Source organism: Saimiri boliviensis, chromosome 17 (genome assembly GCF_048565385.1).
Source record: "Saimiri boliviensis isolate mSaiBol1 chromosome 17, mSaiBol1.pri, whole genome shotgun sequence".
Lineage (NCBI taxonomy): Eukaryota > Metazoa > Chordata > Mammalia > Primates > Cebidae > Saimiri > Saimiri boliviensis.
In genome coordinates, this window is record NC_133465.1 from 48,144,055 (window position 1) to 48,166,155 (window position 22,101).

At 55.5% G+C, this 22,101-nt stretch overlaps 3 protein-coding genes across 5 annotated transcripts in view; 1 reads left to right on the forward strand and 2 right to left on the reverse strand.

Annotated features, from left to right (window-relative positions):
- Positions 1-1,691: 1,691 nt before the first annotated feature.
- Positions 1,692-5,069, reverse strand: CCR10 (C-C motif chemokine receptor 10). Its single transcript, XM_003942748.4, has 2 exons — positions 4,595-5,069; positions 1,692-3,424 (listed from the first exon to the last, which is right to left on the reverse strand). Exons 1-2 carry the CDS (start codon positions 4,616-4,618, stop codon positions 2,360-2,362), a joined length of 1,089 nt encoding a protein of 362 aa, XP_003942797.1. The 5' UTR covers positions 4,619-5,069; the 3' UTR covers positions 1,692-2,359.
- A 21-nt stretch (positions 5,070-5,090) lies between these two features.
- On the forward strand, positions 5,091-21,826 carry CNTNAP1 (contactin associated protein 1). Of its 3 annotated transcripts, none has more exons than XM_003942745.4 (24): positions 5,091-5,683; positions 6,572-6,673; positions 6,787-6,980; positions 7,417-7,564; positions 7,646-7,849; positions 8,398-8,582; positions 9,349-9,492; positions 10,162-10,423; positions 10,903-11,052; positions 11,320-11,491; positions 11,951-12,057; positions 12,523-12,642; positions 12,972-13,175; positions 13,370-13,526; positions 13,611-13,738; positions 14,039-14,224; positions 14,738-14,959; positions 15,218-15,457; positions 17,210-17,563; positions 17,711-17,838; positions 19,222-19,315; positions 19,504-19,749; positions 19,855-19,902; positions 20,475-21,826. In XM_003942745.4, the coding sequence occupies exons 1-24, from the start codon at positions 5,620-5,622 to the stop codon at positions 20,741-20,743; spliced, it is 4,128 nt and encodes a 1,375-aa protein (XP_003942794.1). In that variant the 5' UTR covers positions 5,091-5,619; the 3' UTR covers positions 20,744-21,826. The 3 variants fall into 3 exon arrangements, with proteins under 3 accessions (XP_003942794.1, XP_074244844.1, XP_074244843.1); XM_074388743.1 differs by lacking the exon at positions 5,091-5,683 and adding an exon at positions 5,732-6,172; XM_074388742.1 differs by lacking the exon at positions 5,091-5,683 and adding an exon at positions 6,179-6,445.
- The window catches only part of EZH1 (enhancer of zeste 1 polycomb repressive complex 2 subunit), a 54,518-nt gene continuing 45,588 nt past the window's right edge, over positions 13,172-22,101 (reverse strand). The window contains exon 21 of the mRNA XM_010330595.3: positions 13,172-13,228. Coding sequence (XP_010328897.1) covers positions 13,189-13,228 — 40 coding nt within the window. The 3' untranslated portion in view covers positions 13,172-13,188. The remainder of the gene's footprint in view (positions 13,229-22,101) is intronic.

Sequence of the window (22,101 nt, forward strand, 5' to 3'; positions counted from 1 at the left end):
CCCTGGCTCCGTGACAGCGGGGAGGGGCGGGGAAATAGGGAGGGAGGGGACGAGGCGATGTTAGCCACGCCCCAGTCTCTGAGGTCGGACGCGGGGTGCTAGTGACATCACGGAAGCCCGCCTTCAGGCTCTTGTTTTAACTCTTGGCTCACCAACCAACAAATTAAAAACCCTGTTAAAGAGCTTTGGCACAGGGCAGAGGAAAACCCAACTGCCGCTCTCTAAACCCCTCTCTCGTCTCAGGATCCCGAGAAAGGGAAAAGCCTTGGCTACTGAAAGGATGTCCAGACCTTCGAGGACACAGCTCTAGACGTGGCCCGACAGGTCTGGAGTGAAGGAGTCCAGTTTCTCCGTGTGATTCAGCTCTCCCTCACCACCACCACCCTTTTTTTTATTCTTCTCGCCCAGGTCGGGGTGCGGTGGAGCCATCATGACTCACTACAGCCTCGAACTTCTGGGCTCAAGGGATCCTCCCACCTCAGCCTCTCCGGAAGCTAGGGACTATAGGCACACACCACCATGCCTGGCTAATTTTTTAAATTTATTTTTTTGTAGAAATAGAGTCTCACTATGTTGCCCAGGCTGGTCTCGAACTCCTGGGCTCACGCTATCCTGCCACCTTGGATTCCCAAAGTGCTGGGATTACAGGTGTGTGCCACCGCACTCCTCCTCACCTCCTTTTTGAGGTGAAGGAGCTGAGGCAGGGACTCTGGGAAGGCGCAGACCTAAGCCGGAAATAAAATCACCGAACTCCGCTCGGGAGAGTGGCTTAGGATTCTAAGGAATTCTGTGGTCTCCGAATAGAGTGGAGGCCTCTTAGGGCGAATATTCTGCGGTTCTGTGTAGGAAGGGGTTAACCCAGGCGCTAGACGGCCGGGGCGGGGCCGCGGCCTCCGCGGGCGCGCGCGCGCGCGCGTTGCTGACTCAGCGGCGATTCCCGAGGTCTCCGATGCAGGGTTCTAGGTCGGTCCCCAGTGGCTGACGTGCGGCACCCATTGAGGATCGGCGCCGTCTCCTGGCCTTCCCTGGATCCTGGCCCCTAGAGGCCGTGGCTTCTCGCCGCTGCCGCCGGAGGCCGTGAGATGGACGGCTAGCCCTTGCTGGGCTGGGCTGGACTGGGCGGGGCGGGGCGGGGCGGGGCAGGGCAGGGCAGGGCAGGGCGCGGAGGGCGGGGAGGGCGGGGCCGTCAGGCCAGCACCTCCCTTGAGACCGCCTCGCCACGCCACGCCCATCTCGCCCCTAGACTCCAGGCTGGATCGGTGGGGACAGCTTTGCTGACCAATATTAAAACGCGAGAATTGTCGCACGTGAACACCATCCTGCCCATTGTGATTGTGTAAAACAAAGGCCAGGAATCCATGCGAGCGGGTCTGGAGGCCATCTCGGCCGTGCCCTCTCTCCAGATGAGAGTGGCCTGTACGGAGAGATTTCCTAGGAATGGAGATACCACAACCATCTTCCCGGTCTGGATCCCAGACCCTTGCCTGCAGAGAAGTTTTTTTCCCATATCCAACCTCCCTCTTTCCGGCCAGCTCAGTGCATTTCCTCTGACCCAGTCCCCAGAGAAGATGGAGAACAGCAAGTATCCCTTACCCCCACCACACCCATGACAACTACTCTGGAAATTTGCAGCTTGCAATCCCCCCTCCACACACACGGGTTTTTCTCCAAGGTGAAAACTTCAACTCAACTTCTAAAATTCATTTTTTTCTTTCCATCACAGACAGTAGGAAGGGATTGTAAAGTGATAATGTAACCCAAACCCCACCCCAAAAGGGAATCTCCAGTCCCTACTCTCACCCCCACACCACGCAAAGGCACACGACATCCCCGACAGGTTGAACATGCCAGTAGCGGGAACTCCGTATTCGCTAAGGCAGCCATTACTGAAGAGCGCTCTGGTTGTTAGAAAGCTCTTCCTTACAGTATTGCAAGAGGAACCCCTGCCCCTCCTTGCCTGGCAGCTTTCCCACCTCACCTCTGTTGACTGAGGCCGGGTGACAGTGGAGGGGATGTCAGTGGCTAGAGCTTTAGCAGACTCAGCAGCCCCCCACTCCCACCCAAGCCCTCAGCGCCTTCCACTTGGAGAGCCAAGCCCGCGGGGTGGGGGTGGGGGATAGAGCGGGGTGGGTGGGGGCGGGGTGATAACCCACCGGCTCTGCCCTGCGACAAATCACTTCCAAGTCGGTGACTCAGAAATAGTAACAGTTGTTGGGTTGCGTCTCATTTCCATATTATCAATTTAATGTGAAAAGGCACAGAGGTAGTCCCTTCAGGTCCCCGTCTCTTTCTCAGCGTTCGCCCACCTACTCCCCTTTCCCACGACCCTCAGCCTGCCCCCTCCTCTGGATTGGCAGCCCTAGTTGTCCCAGGAGAGACTGTGGGTCTCCGTGGGAGCTGAGCAGGAAGAAAGGCGGGGCCCGCGGGGGCAGCCGCGGCGGGGATGAGGCCGTGAGCTGCAGCCCCCACCCCGTAGCAGCCTCCGCAGGTCCTGGCGGAAGCGCAGGCCCAGGAAGGCGTAGAGCACGGGATTGAGGCCGCAGCGGGCGAGGGCCAAGCCGCTGGTCACCAGCAGTGCCAGATCCTTGCGCTTGCTGGCAGGGCAGCTCTGCTCGCGCGCAGCCAGTAGATCGGCCGTATCCAGCAGCAGGGCGAGGCTGTAGGGCAGCTGCAGCACCACGAAGGCCGCCACCAGGGCCACCACGACGCGCAGCGCACGCCGGCGCTCCGGCCCCCTGGCGGCCAGCAGCGTGCGGCCCAGGAGCGTGTAGCAGGCCACCATGACGCCCAGCGGCAGCGCGAAGCCCAGGACCACCTGCGCCACGGCGCTCGCCCCCTTCACCGTCTGTGTGAGGCCCTCGGGGAAGACGAGGCGACAGCGTCGTTGGCCTTCCCGCTGCCCGTCCCGGCTGAAGAGGAGCGCAGGCAGCGCCAGGAGCAGCGACAGCAGCCACACGGTGACTGAGACCAAGTGTTTGCGGCCGGGAGTGGAGGGCCGCGGCCCTCCTGGGAGCGCTCGCGCGATGGCCACGTATCGGTCGGCGCTGATACAGGCCAGGAAGAGGAAGCCGGCGTGGAAGGAAGCCGAGTAGAGGCCAGAGATGGTGCGGCAGGTGGCACTTCCCAGACTCCAGCCCTGAAGAGCCCCTGCTGCCGCGAAGGGCAGGGTCAGGGCCAGCAGGAGGTCGGCCAGGGCCAGCTGGAACAGGTGGGCGGAGGTGGGCGAGCCCGCTGCGCGTCGGGCTGCCAGATGGGTGGCCAGGACCAGGCCATTGCCGGCCAGACCCAGCGTAGCCACAGTCAGGGAGACACTGGGTTGGAAGACCCGGCTGAAGGCCTGGACATCGGCCTTGTAGCAAAGCTCCGGCAGCGGCTCCGCCGAGTATGCCTCCTCTTCATCCCCAGAGTAGAGGTCCCAGGAAACCTGGGAAGGTCAGAAGAGAGGCGGGATCTTATGACACACATCTCACCCCACGGCTTCCCCTCCCACACATGCCTTCCAAGCTGAGAGCTCCTGTGTGGCCAGATGTAACAGTATACAGGGAGAAGACATAAACTCTTTTGCAGACTCTTCCTAGCACCCCTTCAGCAGGCCTTGGTTTCCCTTGCACCCCTCCTACCTCTGCTTCCAGCTTCCTGGGTGACCTTGAGCAAGCCACTTCCTCTTTCTGGACCTCAGTTACCTAACATGTAATTTGAGATTATTATAAATCCTGACCAGCCCACTTCTCAATGTTGCTGTGAAGATAGCAATATGGAAGATAATCGATGAGAAAAACCTGTGTTCTCCAAAGACCATAACACAAAGTTTGTATTATTATTATTTTTGGAGACAGAGTCTTGCTCTGTCGACCAGGTTGGAGTGCAGTGGTGTGATTTCGGCTCTCTGCAACCTTTGCCTCCCGGGTTCAAACGATTCTCCTGCCTCAGCCTCCTGAGTAGTTGCGACTACAGGTGCGCACCACCACACCCACCTAATTTTTGTATTTTTAGTAGAGACGGGGTTTCACCATGTTGGTCAGGATGGTCTCAAACTCCTGACCTCAGGTGATCCTCCTGCTTCTGGAGTGCTGGGATTACAGGTGTGAGACACCACGCCCAGCCCAAAGTTTGTATTATTAGTAAATCCTAGAGCTTCAGTTCCCTTTGCAGCGCCCTCTCCTGGAAGGATGCCCATATGCAGGCTTTGCCTCAGACCTGAGCCCTGGACTCTAACCTCCGCCTGGAGTGGGTTGGTTTTTGTTTGTCTTCTTTCTCTTCCCTACCCACCTTCCCTCTACCTCCAATACCAGCACACCGAACCACTCATGCCAAGGGGGTATCCAGGGTTGGGGCTCAGGTTTTCAGGGCCCAGGTGGGACCCGGGACCTCTAGCTTCAACCCACCTTTCCCTTCAGCCCCAGTCCCTGTCCCACGACCCTTAGCCTCACACCACCAGCCCCATCTATCTGGAGGACCCGTAGTTTGAGATAACGCCAAGAATTCTGAATAGGCCATAGGATGGCAAAGGCCTATTGCCAGGTGGGGAGTCCCATCCCTTCCCTGTTTCCTCCCACTCTGTAACCCTTCTCCCCCTCCCTGCCCCCACTCCCACCTGCTCTGTGGCCTCCGTCCCCATCTCTGGCTACACGGGTTTCTGAGGTGTAGCCACAGGGGGTAGAAGTTAAACTTCTAGCAGGACAGGAAGGAAGGGGCGGGGAGAGGGGCCAAGAGGGAGGTGGAGATTAGGGTCTGTCGGCTCACTTTCCCATTCCACCTCCTCCAAAAGACTTTACTCTGTTGTGCAGGATCTGGAATTTATGGGAAAAGGGAGAGAGAGAAAGAGAGAGAGAGACAGAGAGAGACAGAGAGAGACAGAGAAAAAAAGAATACTCTATTTTGCCAGTGGAGAAAAAATTGGTTTAGGAATATAATGATTTGCTGTGTGATATTGACTAAATTTCTTGACCTCTCTGAGTCTGAGGTTTTTCATCTGCCAAGTGGAGTAAGGCAAAAATGTTAAATTCACAGTGCCCAGAGAGTGCCCAGTAACACTCCTGGAGTATAATTTGCCTTCAGAAAATGTTAGATTCTTTTACTTACCCTTCATTCCATTTTCAGGCACTACCCCCTCCACCACTTCCCTTTTCTTGAAATTGTCAGGATGCTTCTGGGCTTTGCTTCCCCGTCCTCACCCTTGTGGCCTTAGTCCTGCCAGCCTTGGGTTACTTGGGGTTTTCCCGGTGGCTAGAGCTCTCTACCCCCGCCCTTTCGCAGCAGGGCTGAGGCACGCGCTTGCGCGGGGTCCGGGAAACCGGCGCGTGCCAGGAGAGAGAGGCTGGGGAAGGGGGGAGGTGAGAGGAGAGAGGGTGGAAAGGAGAGGCTACAGAAGAGCGGAGGACCAGGAACGACAGAGAGAGAGAGAGAGAGATAGAGAGAGAGAGAGAGAAAGAGAGAGAGAGAGAGAGAGAGCGCCAGCTTGGGGGCGAAAGGAGAGAGGGAGGAGGGGTGGGGTGGGTGAGGAGGAGAGATCGGTCTGCTGCAAACCCCAGGAGGAGAGCTTGGAGCCCAAGCCAGAACTCGAGTCCTAGCTAGAGCTGGGCACGGGGAGGCGGCTGCCGGGATCGTCAGCCCTGCACGATGCGTCTCCGGCTCTTCTGCATTCTGCTCGCCGCGGTCTCAGGAGCCGAGGGCTGGGGCTACTGTGAGTGTTGGGCTCGGAGGCAGGTGGGGTTGGGCCCAGGAGTCCAGAGCCCGCATTGCGGCTGGGTGGTCGCGGATCCTTCCCGGCCGGCTGGCGCGCGCCCGCTGGCTCATCTTTTCCTGCCTCTCCCCCGCGCTCCGCATTGCAGCTCTGAGGCTGCCGCGCGCGCCCGGGGCTGGGGCTGGGCTCCCGGGCGAGGATGAAGTCAGCCGGGCAGGGATTTGGGGATGGGATCCAAGCAGGAGCTGGTGCCTGGGTTTGAGGCTAGGGTTGGGAGATACGTGTAGTACTGGTGACCGAGACTAGGATTAAGGTTTCGCCAGGGCTTGAGGCTGGACTTTGGAGTCCGCCAAGGGCTAGGTTTTGTGGCCTGGGCTGGGGTTTGTGGCTGGGGCTGGGTTTTGTGGCTGGGATCCAAGCAGGAGTTGGTGTCCCTGACTGATGCTAAGGCTGGACATGGAGCTGTTGACGGTTCTAGCACTGGCTGAGGTTGGGTGCAAGGCCTGTATTTGGGGATGGTGCATGTTTTGGGGGCGGAGTGGGGATTGAGGCTAGGGTTGGAGCTGGATTTGTGTCTCGGACTGACTCAGGTTCTGGAAGATGCTGATGTTTAAGATTGAGTTCGGGGAGGTACTGGGATAGCTAGGGAGGGTCTGGCCTTGGGCCTATAGGTGTAGCCTAGGGGTTTCCCTAGAAGGAGAAGGCAGCCTCCTCTGAGCATGCAGCTGTTGCCGCAGCCAGGATTGAATAGATGACTTTAAGGTAGTGTGTGTCTGGGGGTGGGGGGTGGGGGCAGATAATTCAGAGTTTCAGTTGCTCAGTGGGCTGGGCTTTGGAAGGGCTTGGGAGGGGCCAGTGCCGACTAACTTGTCAGTTTCTTTACCCTAGACGGCTGCGACGAGGAGCTGGTGGGTCCCCTGTATGCACGCTCCCTGGGTGCCTCCTCCTATTACAGTCTCTTCACTGCGCCGCGATTCGCCAGGCTGCACGGTGAGCTCCGCGGAGCAACAGCTGCGAACCGGCAGCGAATCTCGGCAGGGTGGGGGACTCCGGAGGGCTTCAGGAAGAGGGGTAGCTGGTTAAAGCTCCTGCCCCTTCTATAGGCATAAGCGGGTGGTCACCACGGATTGGGGATCCGAATCCCTGGCTCCAGATAGACTTAATGAAGAAGCACCGGATACGGGCCGTGGCCACACAGGGCTCCTTTAATTCTTGGGACTGGGTCACACGTTACATGCTGCTCTACGGCGACCGAGTGGACAGCTGGACACCGTTCTACCAGCGAGGCCACAACTCGGTACTCGGGACGCCAAGGCGGGAATACTTGGGTAGTGTCCTCTGCTCCAGGCTCCGGGCTGGGCACCAGCCTCTGGGAAAATGGAGGGGGTGGGGGTGAAGGCACCGATGAGGAGCAGTGGCTCTCTCCAGAAGGACTGTCAGCTTAGGACGTGCGCGAAACGCTCGGTTCACAGGGTTTAACATACTTTAGGGTAAAACCTGGCAGCGCGTCCTAAGGAGGCAACATTTGATTTCAGGTTTGAGGAAATAATAGGATGGTGGGAGAGGACACTTTAGGGAAACTGGGGGCAAAGCCACCCAGCAGGGGAGATCAAGGAGTGTTTTACTTTCCAGAAGTCGAGATTGGCTGGGTATGAAAGTTGGGGCTGGGAGGCTATGGAGAAAGCAGCAGAAGGTGGGAGGTGGTTACTTGCTCCTCTCCCCAACCCCCGCAGACTTTCTTCGGTAACGTGAACGAGTCGGCGGTGGTGCGCCACGATCTGCACTACCACTTCACTGCGCGCTACATCCGCATCGTGCCCCTGGCCTGGAACCCACGTGGCAAGATCGGCCTGAGGCTCGGTCTCTACGGCTGCCCATACAGTAAGTGTGCAGAGAGCGCGAGGAGGCCCGGGAGACAGACAGTCTCCCCAGTCCCCGGCCCACCCACTGTCCTTTCCGCAGAGTCCGACATACTCTATTTCGACGGCGACGATGCCATCTCGTACCGCTTCCCGCGAGGGGTCAGCCGAAGCCTGTGGGACGTGTTCGCCTTCAGCTTCAAGACCGAGGAGAAGGACGGGCTTCTGCTGCACGCCGAGGGCGCCCAAGGCGACTACGTGACGCTGGAACTGGAGGGGGCACACCTGCTGCTGCACATGAGCCTGGGTGAGCTCGGCGACCGGGTGCGATGCGGGGGCCAACTCCTGACGTTCTGTCACCGCGCTCCTCGCGGCACTCCTCCGCGCAGCCGCGCTCACGCCTGGCCTTCCATTTCTCTAAGGCCTGGACCAAACTGCCCCTTTCTTGTTGCATTTGGTGCTAGCAAAACACTGGAGTCGGAGTCAGGGGAACTGGATTCCAGTCTCAGTCCTGCCACTACCCGGCGCTGTGACCTTGGATGGGGCACTTCCCCAGCCTCAGGTCCCTTGTAAACCCATACATATGCACACACACACACACACACACACACACACACATTGTATCTCGTTAGCTTTACAACACCGGTGGGATGGGATAGAAGTAGCTCATGTGTTCCAAGTTTTACAGACAGGAAACAGAGCCTAAATGGCTTACCCTGTCAAACATCCACCAATGGCTGTTGCTCTATTCGCCCACTCTCCCTGGTTGCCCTGGGCTTTGTGTTCTGCCTAGGATTTGGGACTCCCTGGAGTTCTCCTGGCTTGAGGTCTCACTCTGTCCTGCTCCACCCTCAGGCAGCAGCCCCATCCAGCCAAGACCAGGTCACACAACGGTGAGCGCTGGCGGTGTCCTCAATGACCAGCACTGGCACTATGTGCGGGTGGACCGATTTGGCCGAGATGTAAATTTCACCTTGGACGGCTATGTGCAGCGCTTTATTCTCAATGGAGACTTCGAGAGGCTGAATCTGGACAATGAGGTGAGAGATTCGGGAGATGCCATTTCGTTGGGGGGCGGGGCGGAGTGCTGGGTAAGTGAGTGGAGGACAGTCTCTCTCTGTCTTTGTCTCTCTCTCGTCTCTTTCTCTTTCTCTCTGAGGTAAGACCTCACATTGAGGTTGGGGGTGATGGCTCATGCCTGTAATCCCAGCACTTTGGGAGGTTGAGATGGGAAGATTGCTTGAGGCCAGGTGTACAAGACTGACCTGGACAACACAATGACATCACACCGCTATTTTTTTTTTTTTTAAGACGTTGAATTCCAATTCTCGAATATCCTAGCAGCCCTTGGCAAACTTGCTGCTCACCAGAAAAAGGCCTGTTTTTGTTTGTTTATCTTTGTGGGTGTTGTTGCTGTTAGCATGCAGACTCCCAGGCACCATTTCAGAACTAATGAGACGGGGTTTGGAAGTCCAGATTTGGGGAACTAGGCAAGGTGGAAAATTGTCCCCTTAGATCCTCCCACAAGTTTTTGGAGTTATTAAAGACCCTGACCCCGACTGCAGAGAAGAATCCCAGACAGGCTAATTAACTTGCCCAAGGGCGTGCAGCCGATTTGTGTTGGAGTCAGAGCTCGAACCCAAGCCTTGAAAGGCCTAGGGAGCTTTAGTACCGACACTGAATAAATGGGTTTCAAGTCTTTTACAAAGCCCCACCTGGTGCTTGGGAAAGCGTCCGGCGGGGACGAGCGAGAAAGGCAGGCGCGCTCCTGTGTCCGAGAGGCCTCATTCCCCACCCCTCCCGCAGATGTTCATCGGAGGTCTGGTGGGCGCCGCGCGGAAGAACCTCGCCTATCGGCATAACTTCCGCGGCTGCATAGAAAACGTAATCTTCAACCGCGTCAACATCGCAGACCTGGCCGTCCGGCGCCATTCCCGGATCACATTTGAGGCCAGTGGGCAGGGGGTCTGGGAGGACAGGATACGAAAGCCTCGTGGAAAGCAAAGAGGTGGAACGGGAAGAGAGAATGGTTATCAGATAAAAGCCGAGGATCCCTCTGTCCCCAGCCAAATGCTCAAGTTGGACGCGGGGGCGGGTCTCACTTGAGGTGCGCAAGCCAGGCAGCCTCCCGGTTAAGAAGCCATGGGCGGGTCCAATCACCTGCTTAATTCATAGATAAGCAACGTAAGGCGCAGACACAGGGAGTGGCTTGACCAGGGGCCGCGCAACTGTGCAGTGGCTGAGTAGGACTCGAACCGATGGCTTCTTTGATATGCTCCCCTCACCCCTTCTCCGACCCTGGAGCTCTGCCGGGAAGCTGGCAGGAGCCAAGTCTGTGGCCCAAAATTGCCTCTCCATACTGGAAGGAAAGAAGTGGTCGCGCTGCAGATGGTGATTAGCGAGAGCAAGCGAGCAGAGTTCCAAGGGCCGACTGGGTTGGGGGCCCCCTCCACAGATGGACGAGCTTGGAGGGGAAGGGGGTCATGTCACGGTTTGAGATCTCACCCTGCCAACACCGAGGGAGGGCGGTGACCAGGGTCTTAGACCAGTGTGAAAACAATTCCCAGCGGAGGCAGAGGCGGCTCGCGGGTGTTGATACGTCATCACTTTTGCCCCTAGGGTAAGGTGGCGTTTCGCTGCCTGGACCCGGTACCGCACCCCATCAACTTCGGAGGCCCTCACAACTTCGTGCAAGTGCCCGGTTTCCCGCGTCGCGGTCGCCTGGCAGTCTCATTTCGCTTCCGCACTTGGGACCTGACCGGGCTTCTCCTTTTCTCCCGCCTGGGAGATGGGCTAGGGCATGTGGAGCTGATGCTCAGCGAAGGGCAGGTCAACGTGTCCATCGCGCAGAGCGGCCGGAAGAAGCTTCAGTTCGCTGCTGGTGAGGGCGTTTCGTGGGAGGCACAAGCAGAGAAAAGAAGGGGAGGGGAGCCTGGGAATGTTGTAGGCCTGGACGGAGGCCTTTACATTCTGGAGAGGGGAGAGGGAGTGAAGGGGGCCCGGCAGGAGGTCCCAGGGTACTGGGAAAGGTGGGAGTGGCTGGAGGCAGCGAGGAGGCGGATCTCAGGGGCTGCGGATTCTTAGAGAAGAGGGAAGCTTGGGAGTCCTGGTATTCTCCAGTTCCAGAGGGACCCTGGAGATTTCGTTACTCATTTATAACGTGCAGACTCTGTGGCAGTTGCTGGGTCATGGAGAATGAAGAGACATTCAGAGAGATCTCCACTGGGTGTGAGAAGGGTAATCACGGGGGCACACAGGCTGCTACGGGGACATAGTGGGGCTGCTCCTTCCCCACTCAGGACATTCTTCTAGGCTAGTTGCTGCTTCCCGCTACCCACACCATCATCCATTCTTGTCCAGGGTACCGACTAAACGACGGCTTTTGGCACGAAGTGAATTTTGTGGCGCAGGAAAACCATGCAGTCATCAGCATTGATGATGTGGAGGGGGCAGAGGTCAGGGTCTCATACCCACTGCTGATCCGCACAGGGACCTCATACTTCTTTGGGGGTAAGTGGGGGCCAACCTGACCAGACCTCTGTTTCTGGGTGGGAAGGCTTCATCTAAGTCCACCCAGATGGGGCCACATGGACAATTCTGGAGGGATCAAGCCCTCCTTCCCCTCTGGGGCCTCAGAAGTGGAAGGCCATTGCCATAGTCTATACTTTGGTCCTAGCCCTATTTCTTCCTTTATATCTGGCTCCCCACTGGTATCTCCCTGGGGGAGGGTCTTTGCGGTCTCCCCTGGGGAGGGTCTCACAGGGGTGGTTGCTCCAGGTTGTCCCAAGCCAGCCAGTCGATGGGACTGCCACTCCAACCAGACGGCATTCCATGGCTGCATGGAGCTGCTCAAGGTGGATGGTCAACTGGTCAACCTGACCCTGGTGGAGGGCCGGCGGCTTGGATTCTATGCTGAGGTCCTCTTTGATACATGTGGCATCACTGATAGGTACCCAGAAGCCCCCAACAAGAAGTGACCCCTCCAAAGCCCTCTTCCCTGGTCTCCCAGCGGGAATGGCCTTTCTCAATAATTTCCATTCTCCTTGTCTCTGCTCCCTAGACCCCTGCTTGGGGATGATTCTTCTTTGATCTCTTACCTCCTATTTCTTCCCTTAAGGTGATACATTCTCAGGATGGAAATGATGCATATGCTTTTGATCCTAGGGTTTTTTTTTTTTTTTTTTGTGGGGGGGTGGATGATGGGTAGAATAAGGCATGTTTTGATGTTTTTGGGAAGGGTGACCAGTAGTACTTGAGCCCCAAGGACTGTCTAGTGCCCCTGCATCTGGGCTTTAACCCAGCTAGCTAGGCAGGTGTGTCTCACCGGGTTCTGGGGCTCTAAGAGATCAGACCCCACTCTCCAACTCCCCAGTAAGGCTCCTTCCCTTGCTGCTGACCCCTTTCCTAGGTGCAGCCCTAACATGTGTGAGCATGATGGACGCTGCTACCAGTCTTGGGACGACTTCATCTGCTACTGTGAGCTGACGGGCTACAAGGGAGAGACCTGCCACACACGTAAGCCAGATGCAGTATAGGGGAGAGTCAGGGACAAGGGGAGTCAGGAGAAGGTTGCTGGGGATCAGAGGCTGCTAGAGATAGTGGGGCTGGCCCTTCCAGCCCTCTAACTCTCTCTTTTTCCTTTTTTTTTTTGAGATGGAGTCTCACTCTGTTGCCCAGGCTCGAGTGCTGTGGTGTCATCTCAGTTCACTGCAACCTCCGCCTCCTGGGTTCCAGCGACTCTCCTGCCTCAGCCTCCCAAGTAGCTGGGACCACAGCTTTGCACCACAACACCCAGCTAATTTTTGTGTTTTTAGTAGAGACAGGGTTTTCACCATGTTGGTCAGGGCGATTTTGAACTCCTGATGTCAGGTGATCCATCGCCTCAGCCTCTCAAAGTGCTGGGATTACAGGCCTGAGCCACCACGCCCAGCCAGCCCTGTAACTCTCTAACTGCCTTTGTCTCACCCTACCATCTGCAAGCTTTGTATAAGGAATCCTGTGAGGCTTATCGGCTCAGTGGGAAAACTTCTGGAAACTTCACCATTGATCCTGATGGCAGTGGCCCCCTGAAGCCATTTGTAGTGTACTGTGATATCCGAGGTAAGTGTCTCTGAGTGGGTGAAGGGGGAACAGGGAAGGAAAGAGTGGTGGGTGGGGGCCAGTTAGACTAAACAGGTGGGGTAAAGAAGACAGAGGGGGAGAGGACACTGAGGAATTTGTAATCTAGCCTTCAAAGTAAATCCCAGCTTCCTTACCCACTCCAGCTATCTCATTTCCAGCCTACAATGCAGAGTTCCCAGGACAGCTGGAATGGAGCTGCTGGCCATGTTCAGTGGCTCTGAATTGCAGCAGCAGTGGTGGAGGTAGGCCGGGAGATGGGTAGAGAATGCCCAACTCCAGCCAAAGCTCTGTCCCCTCTTGTCTCCCAGAGAATCGAGCGTGGACAGTTGTGCGGCATGACAGGCTGTGGACAACTCGGGTGACAGGTTCCAGCATGGAGCGGCCATTCCTGGGTGCTGTCCAGTACTGGAACGCATCCTGGGAGGAAGTCAGTGCCCTCGCCAATGCTTCCCAGCATTGTGAACAGTGGATCGAGTTCTCCTGCTACAATTCCCGGCTGCTCAACACTGCAGGTCAGGGCTGGGGTCAGGGAGGTGGCGGAGCTGGAGGAGACACCAATGGGGGCCTGGGAGAAGGAAGCCAGAGAGTTCAGCTGGGGCCTTGGGCTGGAAGATTCAAGGAGGGGTCTGGGCTGGTCGGAAGGGCCAGAGGGGCCCAGAGGCTATTGGAGGGACAGGACCTGGAAGCTGCTGCACCTCTTCCCCAGGAGGCTATCCCTATAGCTTTTGGATTGGCCGAAATGAGGAGCAGCACTTCTACTGGGGAGGCTCCCAGCCTGGGATCCAGCGCTGTGCCTGTGGTCTGGACCGGAGCTGTGTGGACCCTGCCTTGTACTGCAACTGTGATGCCGACCAGCCCCAGTGGTGAGGGGGCAAAGGGACAGGGTTTTTAGGAGTCTAGGGGGAGCTGAGTGGCTGGGGCTGAGCCACGGCATCCTGCCCCCACAGGAGAACTGACAAGGGACTGCTGACCTTTGTGGACCATCTGCCTGTCACTCAGATAGTGATAGGGGATACGAACCGCTCCACTTCCGAGGCCCAGTTCTTCCTGAGGCCTCTGCGCTGCTATGGTGATCGTGAGTGGCAATCCCCTTTTGTGTGCCCTCCCAGAGCTGACTCTTCAGTTTCCAAAAGCTAGGCCGCATGAGTCACTGGAGGTCTCTAGCTGGGATGCCCGACCCCCAGCTCCTGCTGTGATGCCACCTCTGTCACTGCCCCTCTGCACCTGGCGCCTTTTTCATTCCACTCCTTAGTCTCCTCTCCATGACCTCCAACTCTCCCCCTTTGACTGACTTTCCCTGCCCCCAACCCCAGGTTCCCTTCCTCCTCCACCCTCCAGTCTCCCTGACAAGACCTTCCTCCATCTGCTTTTGTAGGAAATTCCTGGAACACCATTTCCTTCCACACCGGGGCTGCACTACGCTTCCCCCCAATCCGTGCCAACCACAGCCTGGATGTCTCCTTCTACTTCAGGACCTCTGCTCCCTCAGGAGTCTTTCTAGAGAATATGGGGGGCCCTTACTGCCAGTGGCGCCGACCTTATGTTCGGGTGGAACTCAACAGTGAGCAGGCAGACTGCGGGAGGGCCTCGGGGTAGATGAAGGTGCTGTCTGGGGAGACCTGGGCAGGTGCAGGCTGGGGTTGGAGCCGAGGGCAGATGCCCTTTTGACAGGCAGTATGAGAAGGGTTGAGATGACCCTGGGTTCTAGCCCTCACTCGGTCCTGATGGCTGGTCAGGTGACCCTAGGCACTTACTTGGCTTCTCTGAGCCTTAAGGCCCTTCCTTGTGCATAAGGAAGCTGGGCCTTCGAGTCCCTATCACTGCTGATTAGCCAGGCTTCTAGCCTGGGAGGTGAGGCTGGGAGGCTGGCTTCAGGGATCTGTGATTTGGGGAGAGACTAAGGGTATGAGGTTTTAAGCAGTTGGTAAGTTTCATCGCAAGCTACAGACAAATAGGAGGGATATTCAAGGAGCTCCGAAGAGGTGAGGGAAAGAGATTGTACTGGGAAAGGAATCCATGAAGGGTCTTGTGGGCCTGAGTCCTTCTCTCCTCCCCACCCCGTTACGTTGTCCAGCATCCCGGGATGTGGTCTTCGCCTTTGATGTGGGGAATGGGGATGAGAACCTCACAGTACACTCAGATGACTTTGAGTTCAATGACGACGAGTGGCACCTGGTCCGGGCTGAAATCAACGTGAAGCAGGCCCGGCTCCGAGTAGACCACCGGCCTTGGGTGCTGCGGCCTATGCCACTGCAGACCTTTATCTGGATGGAGTATGACCAGCCCCTCTACGTTGGTGAGCAGCGACCCAGAGGCAGGTCTGAAGCCCCCTTTCCCTTCCCACCCTCGAAGTCCGCTCGCCTGGTTTCCAGGAGCCTCATGTCTGAGGTGCCAGTCCCCTTTGCTTCAGAGCAAGCTAGGGCTTCACTTGTCCCTCCAGGCCTTTGTATCCCATTCTATTTTTCTAGCTCCCTTGGCTCCCTTTCCAACTACAATACTTACTCCTGTCTCTGGCTCTACCTCTATTTCTTGACCTTTTGCCTACCCTTCACAGGATCTGCAGAGCTTAAGAGACGCCCCTTTGTGGGTTGCTTGAGGGCCATGCGTCTGAACGGAGTGACTCTGAACCTGGAGGGCCGTGCCAATGCCTCTGAGGGTACCTCACCCAACTGCACAGGCCACTGCGCCCACCCCCGGCTCCCCTGTTTCCATGGAGGCCGCTGCGTGGAGCGCTATAGCTACTACACATGTGACTGTGACCTCACAGCTTTTGATGGGCCATATTGCAACCACGGTCAGTGTTGCTGGTTACGGGGCAACAGGAAGCCATAGGGTGTAATGGGAAGTAGGGAGGGCAGGGAAGGAAATATCATGTAAAGCCTGCATCATGGAAAATTAGAGTTGTCTCTGGGTTCCTGGCTCTGAGTTGGGGAGCCAGGCAGTTGAAGATGATAGGTGACTTCAAAGGCATGACCAGGAAAGGATGGTACAGCTAGCTGTGCAAAAAGAGCTCAAAATCATCAAGCACGTTTTGGGAGGCCAAGGTAGGAGGACTGCTTAAGGCCAAGAGCTTGAGACCAGCCTGGGCAAAATGGCAAGACCCTGTCTAAAAAAAAAAAAAAAAAAAAAATATATATATATATTTTGTGTATTTATTTATTTTTTGAGACACAGTCTTGCTCTGTTGCTCAGGCTGGAGTGCAGTGGTGTGATCTCAGCTCACTGAAACCTCCACTTTCTGGGTTCAAGTGATTCTTCTGCCTCAGCCTCCCGAGTAGCTGGGACTACAGGTGTGCACCACCACGCCCAGCTAATTTTTGTATTTTTAGTATAGATGGGGTTTTACCATATTGGCCACGCTGGTCTCAAACTCCTGACCTTGTGATCTGCCCGCCTTGGCCTCCCAAAGTGCTGGGATTACAGACAGACGTAAGCTACCATGCCTGGCCAAGAAAAATTCTTAATTAGGGGCATGGTGGTGCACACTTAGGCCTAGCTGAGGTGGCAGGATCACTTGTACCTAGGAGGTCAAGGCTGCAGTGAGCTATGATCATGCCACTCTACTCCAGCCTGGGGGACACAGCAAGTACTGTGTCTACAAAAAAAAAAAAAAAAAAGGAAATCACTTCCCTATCTTCCTGCTATCGCCATGGTAACATAGGCAAACTCCCTTGTAAGTGTATATGATGACTACTGTATTCTTAAAACATGTCTATGACCTGTTTCTTGGTTAAGGTGAGCCTTGACATTCCACATAACAAGATTGTACACACACACCCAGACTGCGTCTTCCCTAAGGCTGGTCTACAGAAGGGATATATGGGCAGGGGGTTATTGGTGGGAGGAGTCTCAGGGACTAGCAAGATACAAGACTTAGGGACCAACAGATTGCTGGAGGTGGTTTAGAAGTGTGAGTGGTGGCACATATACTACATGGGGTCAGGATATCTCCATTCTAATCTTGGCTCTCCTCCTAACTGTGTCTTTTTTGAGATGGAGTCTCGCTCTGTCACCCAGGCTGGAGTGCAGTGGCGTGATCTTGGCTCACTGCAACCTCTGCCCTCCCCGGTTCAAGCAATTCTCCTGTCTCAGCCTCCCTATAATAGCTGAGATTACAGGCGTGCACTACCACGCCCAGCTAATTTTTGTATTTTTAGTAGAGATGGGGTTTTGTCATGTTGGGCACGCTGGTCTTGAACTCCTGACCTCGTGATCCACCCGCCTTGGCCTCCCAAAGTGCTGGGATTATAGGCATGAGCCACTGCGCCCAGCCTTACTGTGTGTCTTTAAGCAAGTCACTACTCATCTCTGAGCCTGTTTCCCCATTTGTACAATGCAGGGGTTGGATAAGATGATCTCGAGTTTCCTATGGCTGTAAGTTTCTGTTCTGTGACAGAGGGGCTCGAGGGGACCTAAAAGTAAATGGAGGGTTGTGAGGGTGGCAGAAACTGAAGCAAGGCTCAGGATGTATGTATGGATGACATTAAAACCTCTGAATTGGGGAGTGAGCAGTGTGGGGCCCTGACCTCCCTGCTTCTACCTGCAGATATTGGTGGTTTCTTTGAGCCGGGCACCTGGATGCGCTATAACCTACAGTCAGCGCTGCGCTCTGCAGCCAGGGAGTTCTCCCACATGCTGAGCCGGCCAGTGCCAGGCTATGAGCCTGGCTATATCCCGGGCTATGACACTCCGGGCTATGTGCCTGGCTACCATGGCCCCGGGTACCGCCTGCCTGACTACCCCCGGCCTGGTAGGCCTGTGCCTGGTTACCGTGGGCCTGTCTACAATGTTACGGGAGAGGAGGTCTCCTTCAGCTTCAGCACCAGCTCCGCCCCCGCTGTCCTGCTCTACGTCAGCTCCTTCGTGCGTGACTACATGGCTGTGCTCATTAAGGATGATGGTAAGCTCTCCCGGCTCTCGCACCCAACTCCAGCTTCACCAGGTGCCCCTAATTCTCTTCCTGATTCACAAATACAAGGACCCACATGCTCTTAGAAGATGAAGGTCATGGGGCTGAGACCCCGGATTTCTTCTCCCCACCCCACAGGGACCCTTCAGCTTCGATATCAGCTGGGCACCAGTCCCTACGTGTACCAGCTAACCACTAGACCAGTGACGGATGGCCAGCCCCACAGTGTCAATATCACCCGTGTCTACCGCAACCTCTTCATCCAGGTGCGCATAGAGCAGGCGTCCCCAAACTACGGCCCGCAGGCCGCATTCGGCCCCCTGAGGCCATTTATCCGGCCCCCCGCCACACTTCAGGAAGGGGCACCTCTTTCATTGGTGGTCAGTGAGAGGAGCACAGTATGTGGCGGCCCTCCAACGGTCTGAGGGACAGTGAACTGGCCCCCTGTGTAAAAAGTTTGGGGATGCCTGGCATAGAGGAAGGTGAGGCAATTCAGATCATAACCTGGTGATCTCAGCTGTGGCATCCAGGAAAACATCAAATGCTTAACATTTGTAGAGCACATTTCAATGTATAGAGGATTTTCATGTGTGTCACCTCATGTAACCCTCATGCCTGGCTTAGCTCCAAGAGGTAGTTTAGCACAACAGGCATTCTTATTTAAGTGCTTTACAAATCGGTAAACAGCCTCAGAAAGTAAAGTGGTTTCAGCTACTTGGGAGACCAAGGCAGAAGACTTGCTTGAACCTGGGAGGTGGAGGTTGCAGTGAGCTGAGATCATGCCACCACACTCCAGGCCTAGGTGACAGAGCAAGATTCCATCTAAAACAAAAAACAAAAAAAAAAAAAACACCAAAAAAAAAAAAAAAAAACAGGAAGTAAAAAGTAAAGTGGTTTACCCAAAGTCAAACTGCTAGTAAGCTGCAATGATGGGGCTCAAAGCCAGGCTTTTAAAAAATATATAGGCCAGGCGCAGTGGCTCACACCTGTAATCCCAACACTTTGGGAGGCTGAAGTGGGAGGATCACTTGAGGCCAGGAGTTTGAGACCAACCTGAGCAACAACACAGCGAGACCTCGTCTTCACAAAGAAAAATATTTAATAAATAAAATAAGGCCAGGTGTGGTGAGTCATGCTTGTAATCCTGGCACTTTGGGAGGCCGTGCCGGTGGTTTACCTGAGGTTGGGAGTTCAAGACCAGCCTGGCCAACATGGTGAAACCCCATCTCTACTGAAAATACAAAAAAAATCAGCTGGGTGCAGTGGCATGTACCCGTAATTCCAGCTACTCAGGAGGCTGAGGCAGGAGAATTGCTTGAACCCAGGAGGTGGAGGTTGCAGTGAGCCGAGATCACACCACTGCACTCTAGCCTGGGCTACAGAGCAAGACTTTGTCTCAAAATAAAATAAAATAAAATAAAAATAAAATAATAAAAACATATATACCAAATCCTACATCTGGGCCCAGGAGTTGCCCACTTCAGATTGAACTAGGACTCACCCACCTGGCACCACCAGTTTGGACAGAATGAGAAATCTCCGGTGTCTGCCTCCAGGTATATTCCCAGGATCTGCACAGCTCCAGGCCACCCCACAGGCATCTGCCTCTGGTCCCCGCTCCCTCATCACCCTCCCCTTCCCCGCCTCAGGTGGACTACTTCCCACTGACGGAGCAGAAGTTCTCCCTGTTGGTGGACAGCCAGTTGGACTCACCCAAGGCCTTGTATCTAGGGCGTGTGATGGGTAAGCTGTGGGTGCGGATATGTTTTAGGCAAGGAGCTGTGGGATATGTTCCTGGATCCTCAAGGAAAGTGAAGGCACTGGGAATGGCAGTGAGGGTGGTGGGAAAGATGAGTGGGAAACCTGTGGACAGTGAGAGGGGGAGGGCCTCTGGGTCCAAGCCCCTCTTTCTGGGTCCACCTCTCCCTCAGAGACAGGAGTCATTGACCCAGAGATCCAGCGCTACAACACCCCAGGTTTCTCAGGCTGCCTGTCTGGTGTTCGATTCAACAATGTGGCTCCCCTCAAGACCCACTTCCGAACCCCTCGACCCATGACTGCTGAGCTAGCTGAGGCCCTTCGAGTTCAGGGAGAACTATCCGAATCTAACTGTGGAGCCATGCCACGTCTTGTTTCAGAGGTGCCACCTGAGCTTGATCCCTGGTATCTGCCCCCAGGTACATTCCCAGGATACAGAGGACGGAAGGGAGGGACGACAGGGAAGGGAAATGATTCTTAACATGGAGGAGGTTATCTCCTAACTGGTGCTTCCTCCTCTCCAGACTTCCCGTACTACCATGATGAAGGATGGGTTGCCATACTTTTGGGCTGTGAGTAGCACTGATCACTAACCTGACCTCCCAAGGCTGCCCTGGCCTGTCAGCATCCTCTCCCTACCCCTTATAAACCCCAAGGCTACAGGGCGGCAAAGGCACTAGATGCAGATGGTACAAAGGATGATGAGAGAGGCTATGCTGAAGGTGCCATATACCTAGGCGGAGATTTGTAAATGTTTGGGGATGTTACAGATTTTTAAATGAAATATTAAAATGGGGCTATAGCTAAGGGATGGGAAAATGGGGGTACAGTAACGCCTAGAGAGATGAGAAACTGGGGTAACTACCAGGGATGTGGAACGAGAATATTAGAAATAGACGGTGGCAGGGCTTAAGCCAGGAAGTCAAACCTGCCAGACACGTGAGATGAGCTTACTGTGGTCCAACAACTAGCTGAGTGTCATACATTATGCTTCTGGCCAAAAGAATGTGTATGTGCTGGCCAAGTGTGTGTGTGTGTGTGTGTGTGTGTGTGTGTGGTGTGTGTGGTGTGTGTGTGTGTGTGTGTGTGTTTACAGGTGAAATCCCAAAGATCTGCCCTGAATTGTTCCTTTTCTTCCTTTCAGTTTTGGTGGCCTTTCTGCTGCTGGGGCTGGTAGGAATGTTGGTGCTCTTCTATCTGCAAAATCATCGCTACAAGGGCTCCTACCATACCAATGAGCCCAAGGCTGCCCACGAGTACCATCCTGGCAGCAAACCTCCCCTACCTACTGCAGGCCCTGCCCAGGCCCCCACCCCTACACCAGCTCCCACCCAAGCCCCAGCCCCAGCCCCAGCTCCTGGCCCCCGGGATCAGAACCTACCCCAGATCCTGGAGGAGTCCAGGTCTGAATGAGTCAGAAGGGCTTCTGGGACCAATTCCAACTCCTCTGAATTCCCCAAGTCCTGCCTCTCCCCTACCCTGTCAGGGACATTTGGCTTCTCTTAGCTGGCTCTGCTCATCCAGAGGATACCCCCCAGCCCCCTGCCAAGTTTGGTGGGCAGAGCTACAGATGGGACCTAAGGGAGTGGCCGAGCCTCACTGCCTAACCAATGCCCTGCTCATCCCCGTTTCCCCAGGCTCCTGGCTGTTTGTCTGCCCCAAAGGAGAAGGCTCATGGGGTTGACACAGGTCCTTCCTGCCATCTCTGTCCCAGCTGCTGCCAGGGATTAACAACAGAGTGTAGGGGAGATTAACTGCCTCCCTTCCAGTAGATACTATCAGCAGGGACAGATGTGTGGGAGTGCAGGGCTGCAGAGGGTATGGGGGGAGGAGGCTGCTAAACCCTATTCCCCAGCCTCCCCCCGGCCCTGAAGAACGTCTTCCATCTGCTTCCACTCAGCTGGAGGTTCGAGAGGGCTTGATGGCTGTCTCCCGTCCCCCTCCTTTTGTTTTTTACACAGAGACCAAGAGGCCTCAGTTTAGCACCTTAGTACCTCCGCTGCTTCACTTGCTTTAGCCAAAGCCATAAAAAACCTGCAACATAGAGAAGATAATGCAGACACCCTGACTAGCCAGCCCTCTACTCCTCTACCCTCTTCCAAGATATGCAATGGCCTTGGTGCCTGTCCAAAGGCTTAGCCCCCTCTCCAGTGCATGAGGAGCCCTCTTTCCTCCGCTCGAGATGCTGCTTCATTTACCCAGGAGGTCATATTCTTTATATATATTTTTTGTTGCAAAGTCTCTCTCTAGAGAAACTCTATATATTATTCAATTTTTAAATTATTTGTTTATATATAAAAGAAAAACTAAATTGGCTGTCCTGTGCTGTGCTGTGCTGTGCCCACAGTCTGTAGCTTGCCTCTCTTGTGTTGGAAGTCTCGTGAGTCCTGCTGGTCACTCACCCAGCCTGGTCTGGCCTCCACTCTGAAGCAGGGTTGAGCCTGCTGTGCTCTCAGAGGCGGAGCCATTCCAATAAAGCAGAGTGGCAGAGCCCCAGTCTGTGTGTGGTAGCTGGCGTCGTGGTTAGGGGATAAGTGGGGCGATTTTAAGGGAACTAATCTGAGGGCTCGGGTTTCTCAGGGGAGCTCTCAGAATCCTCGCATCACCTGCCAGGGGCCTGACTGGCTCTTGCCGGACCCCCACCCCCACCCCGACCTCCTGAGCTCTCAGAATCCTCGCATCACCTGCCAGGGGCCTGACTGGCTCTTGCCGGACCCCCACCCGCACCTCCCCCTCTCCCAGATCTCAGTGAGTACGTGGGGATCAGAATG

Bases quoted from the DNA above. Each gene is read 5' to 3' on its own strand.
- CCR10 (XM_003942748.4), bottom strand. From the start codon at position 4,618: ATGGGGACGGAGGCCACAGAGCAG. The intron at 3,425-4,594 runs GTGGGAGTGGGG...TGACCTTCCCAG, and splicing joins GGACGGAGGCCACAGAGCAG to GTTTCCTGGGACCTCTACTC.
- CNTNAP1 (XM_003942745.4), top strand. From the start codon at position 5,620: ATGCGTCTCCGGCTCTTCTGCATTCTGCTCGCCGCGGTCTCAGGAGCC. The intron at 7,565-7,645 runs GTAAGTGTGCAG...TCCTTTCCGCAG, and splicing joins TCTCTACGGCTGCCCATACA to AGTCCGACATACTCTATTTC. The intron at 13,176-13,369 runs GTCAGGGCTGGG...CCTCTTCCCCAG, and splicing joins CCGGCTGCTCAACACTGCAG to GAGGCTATCCCTATAGCTTT.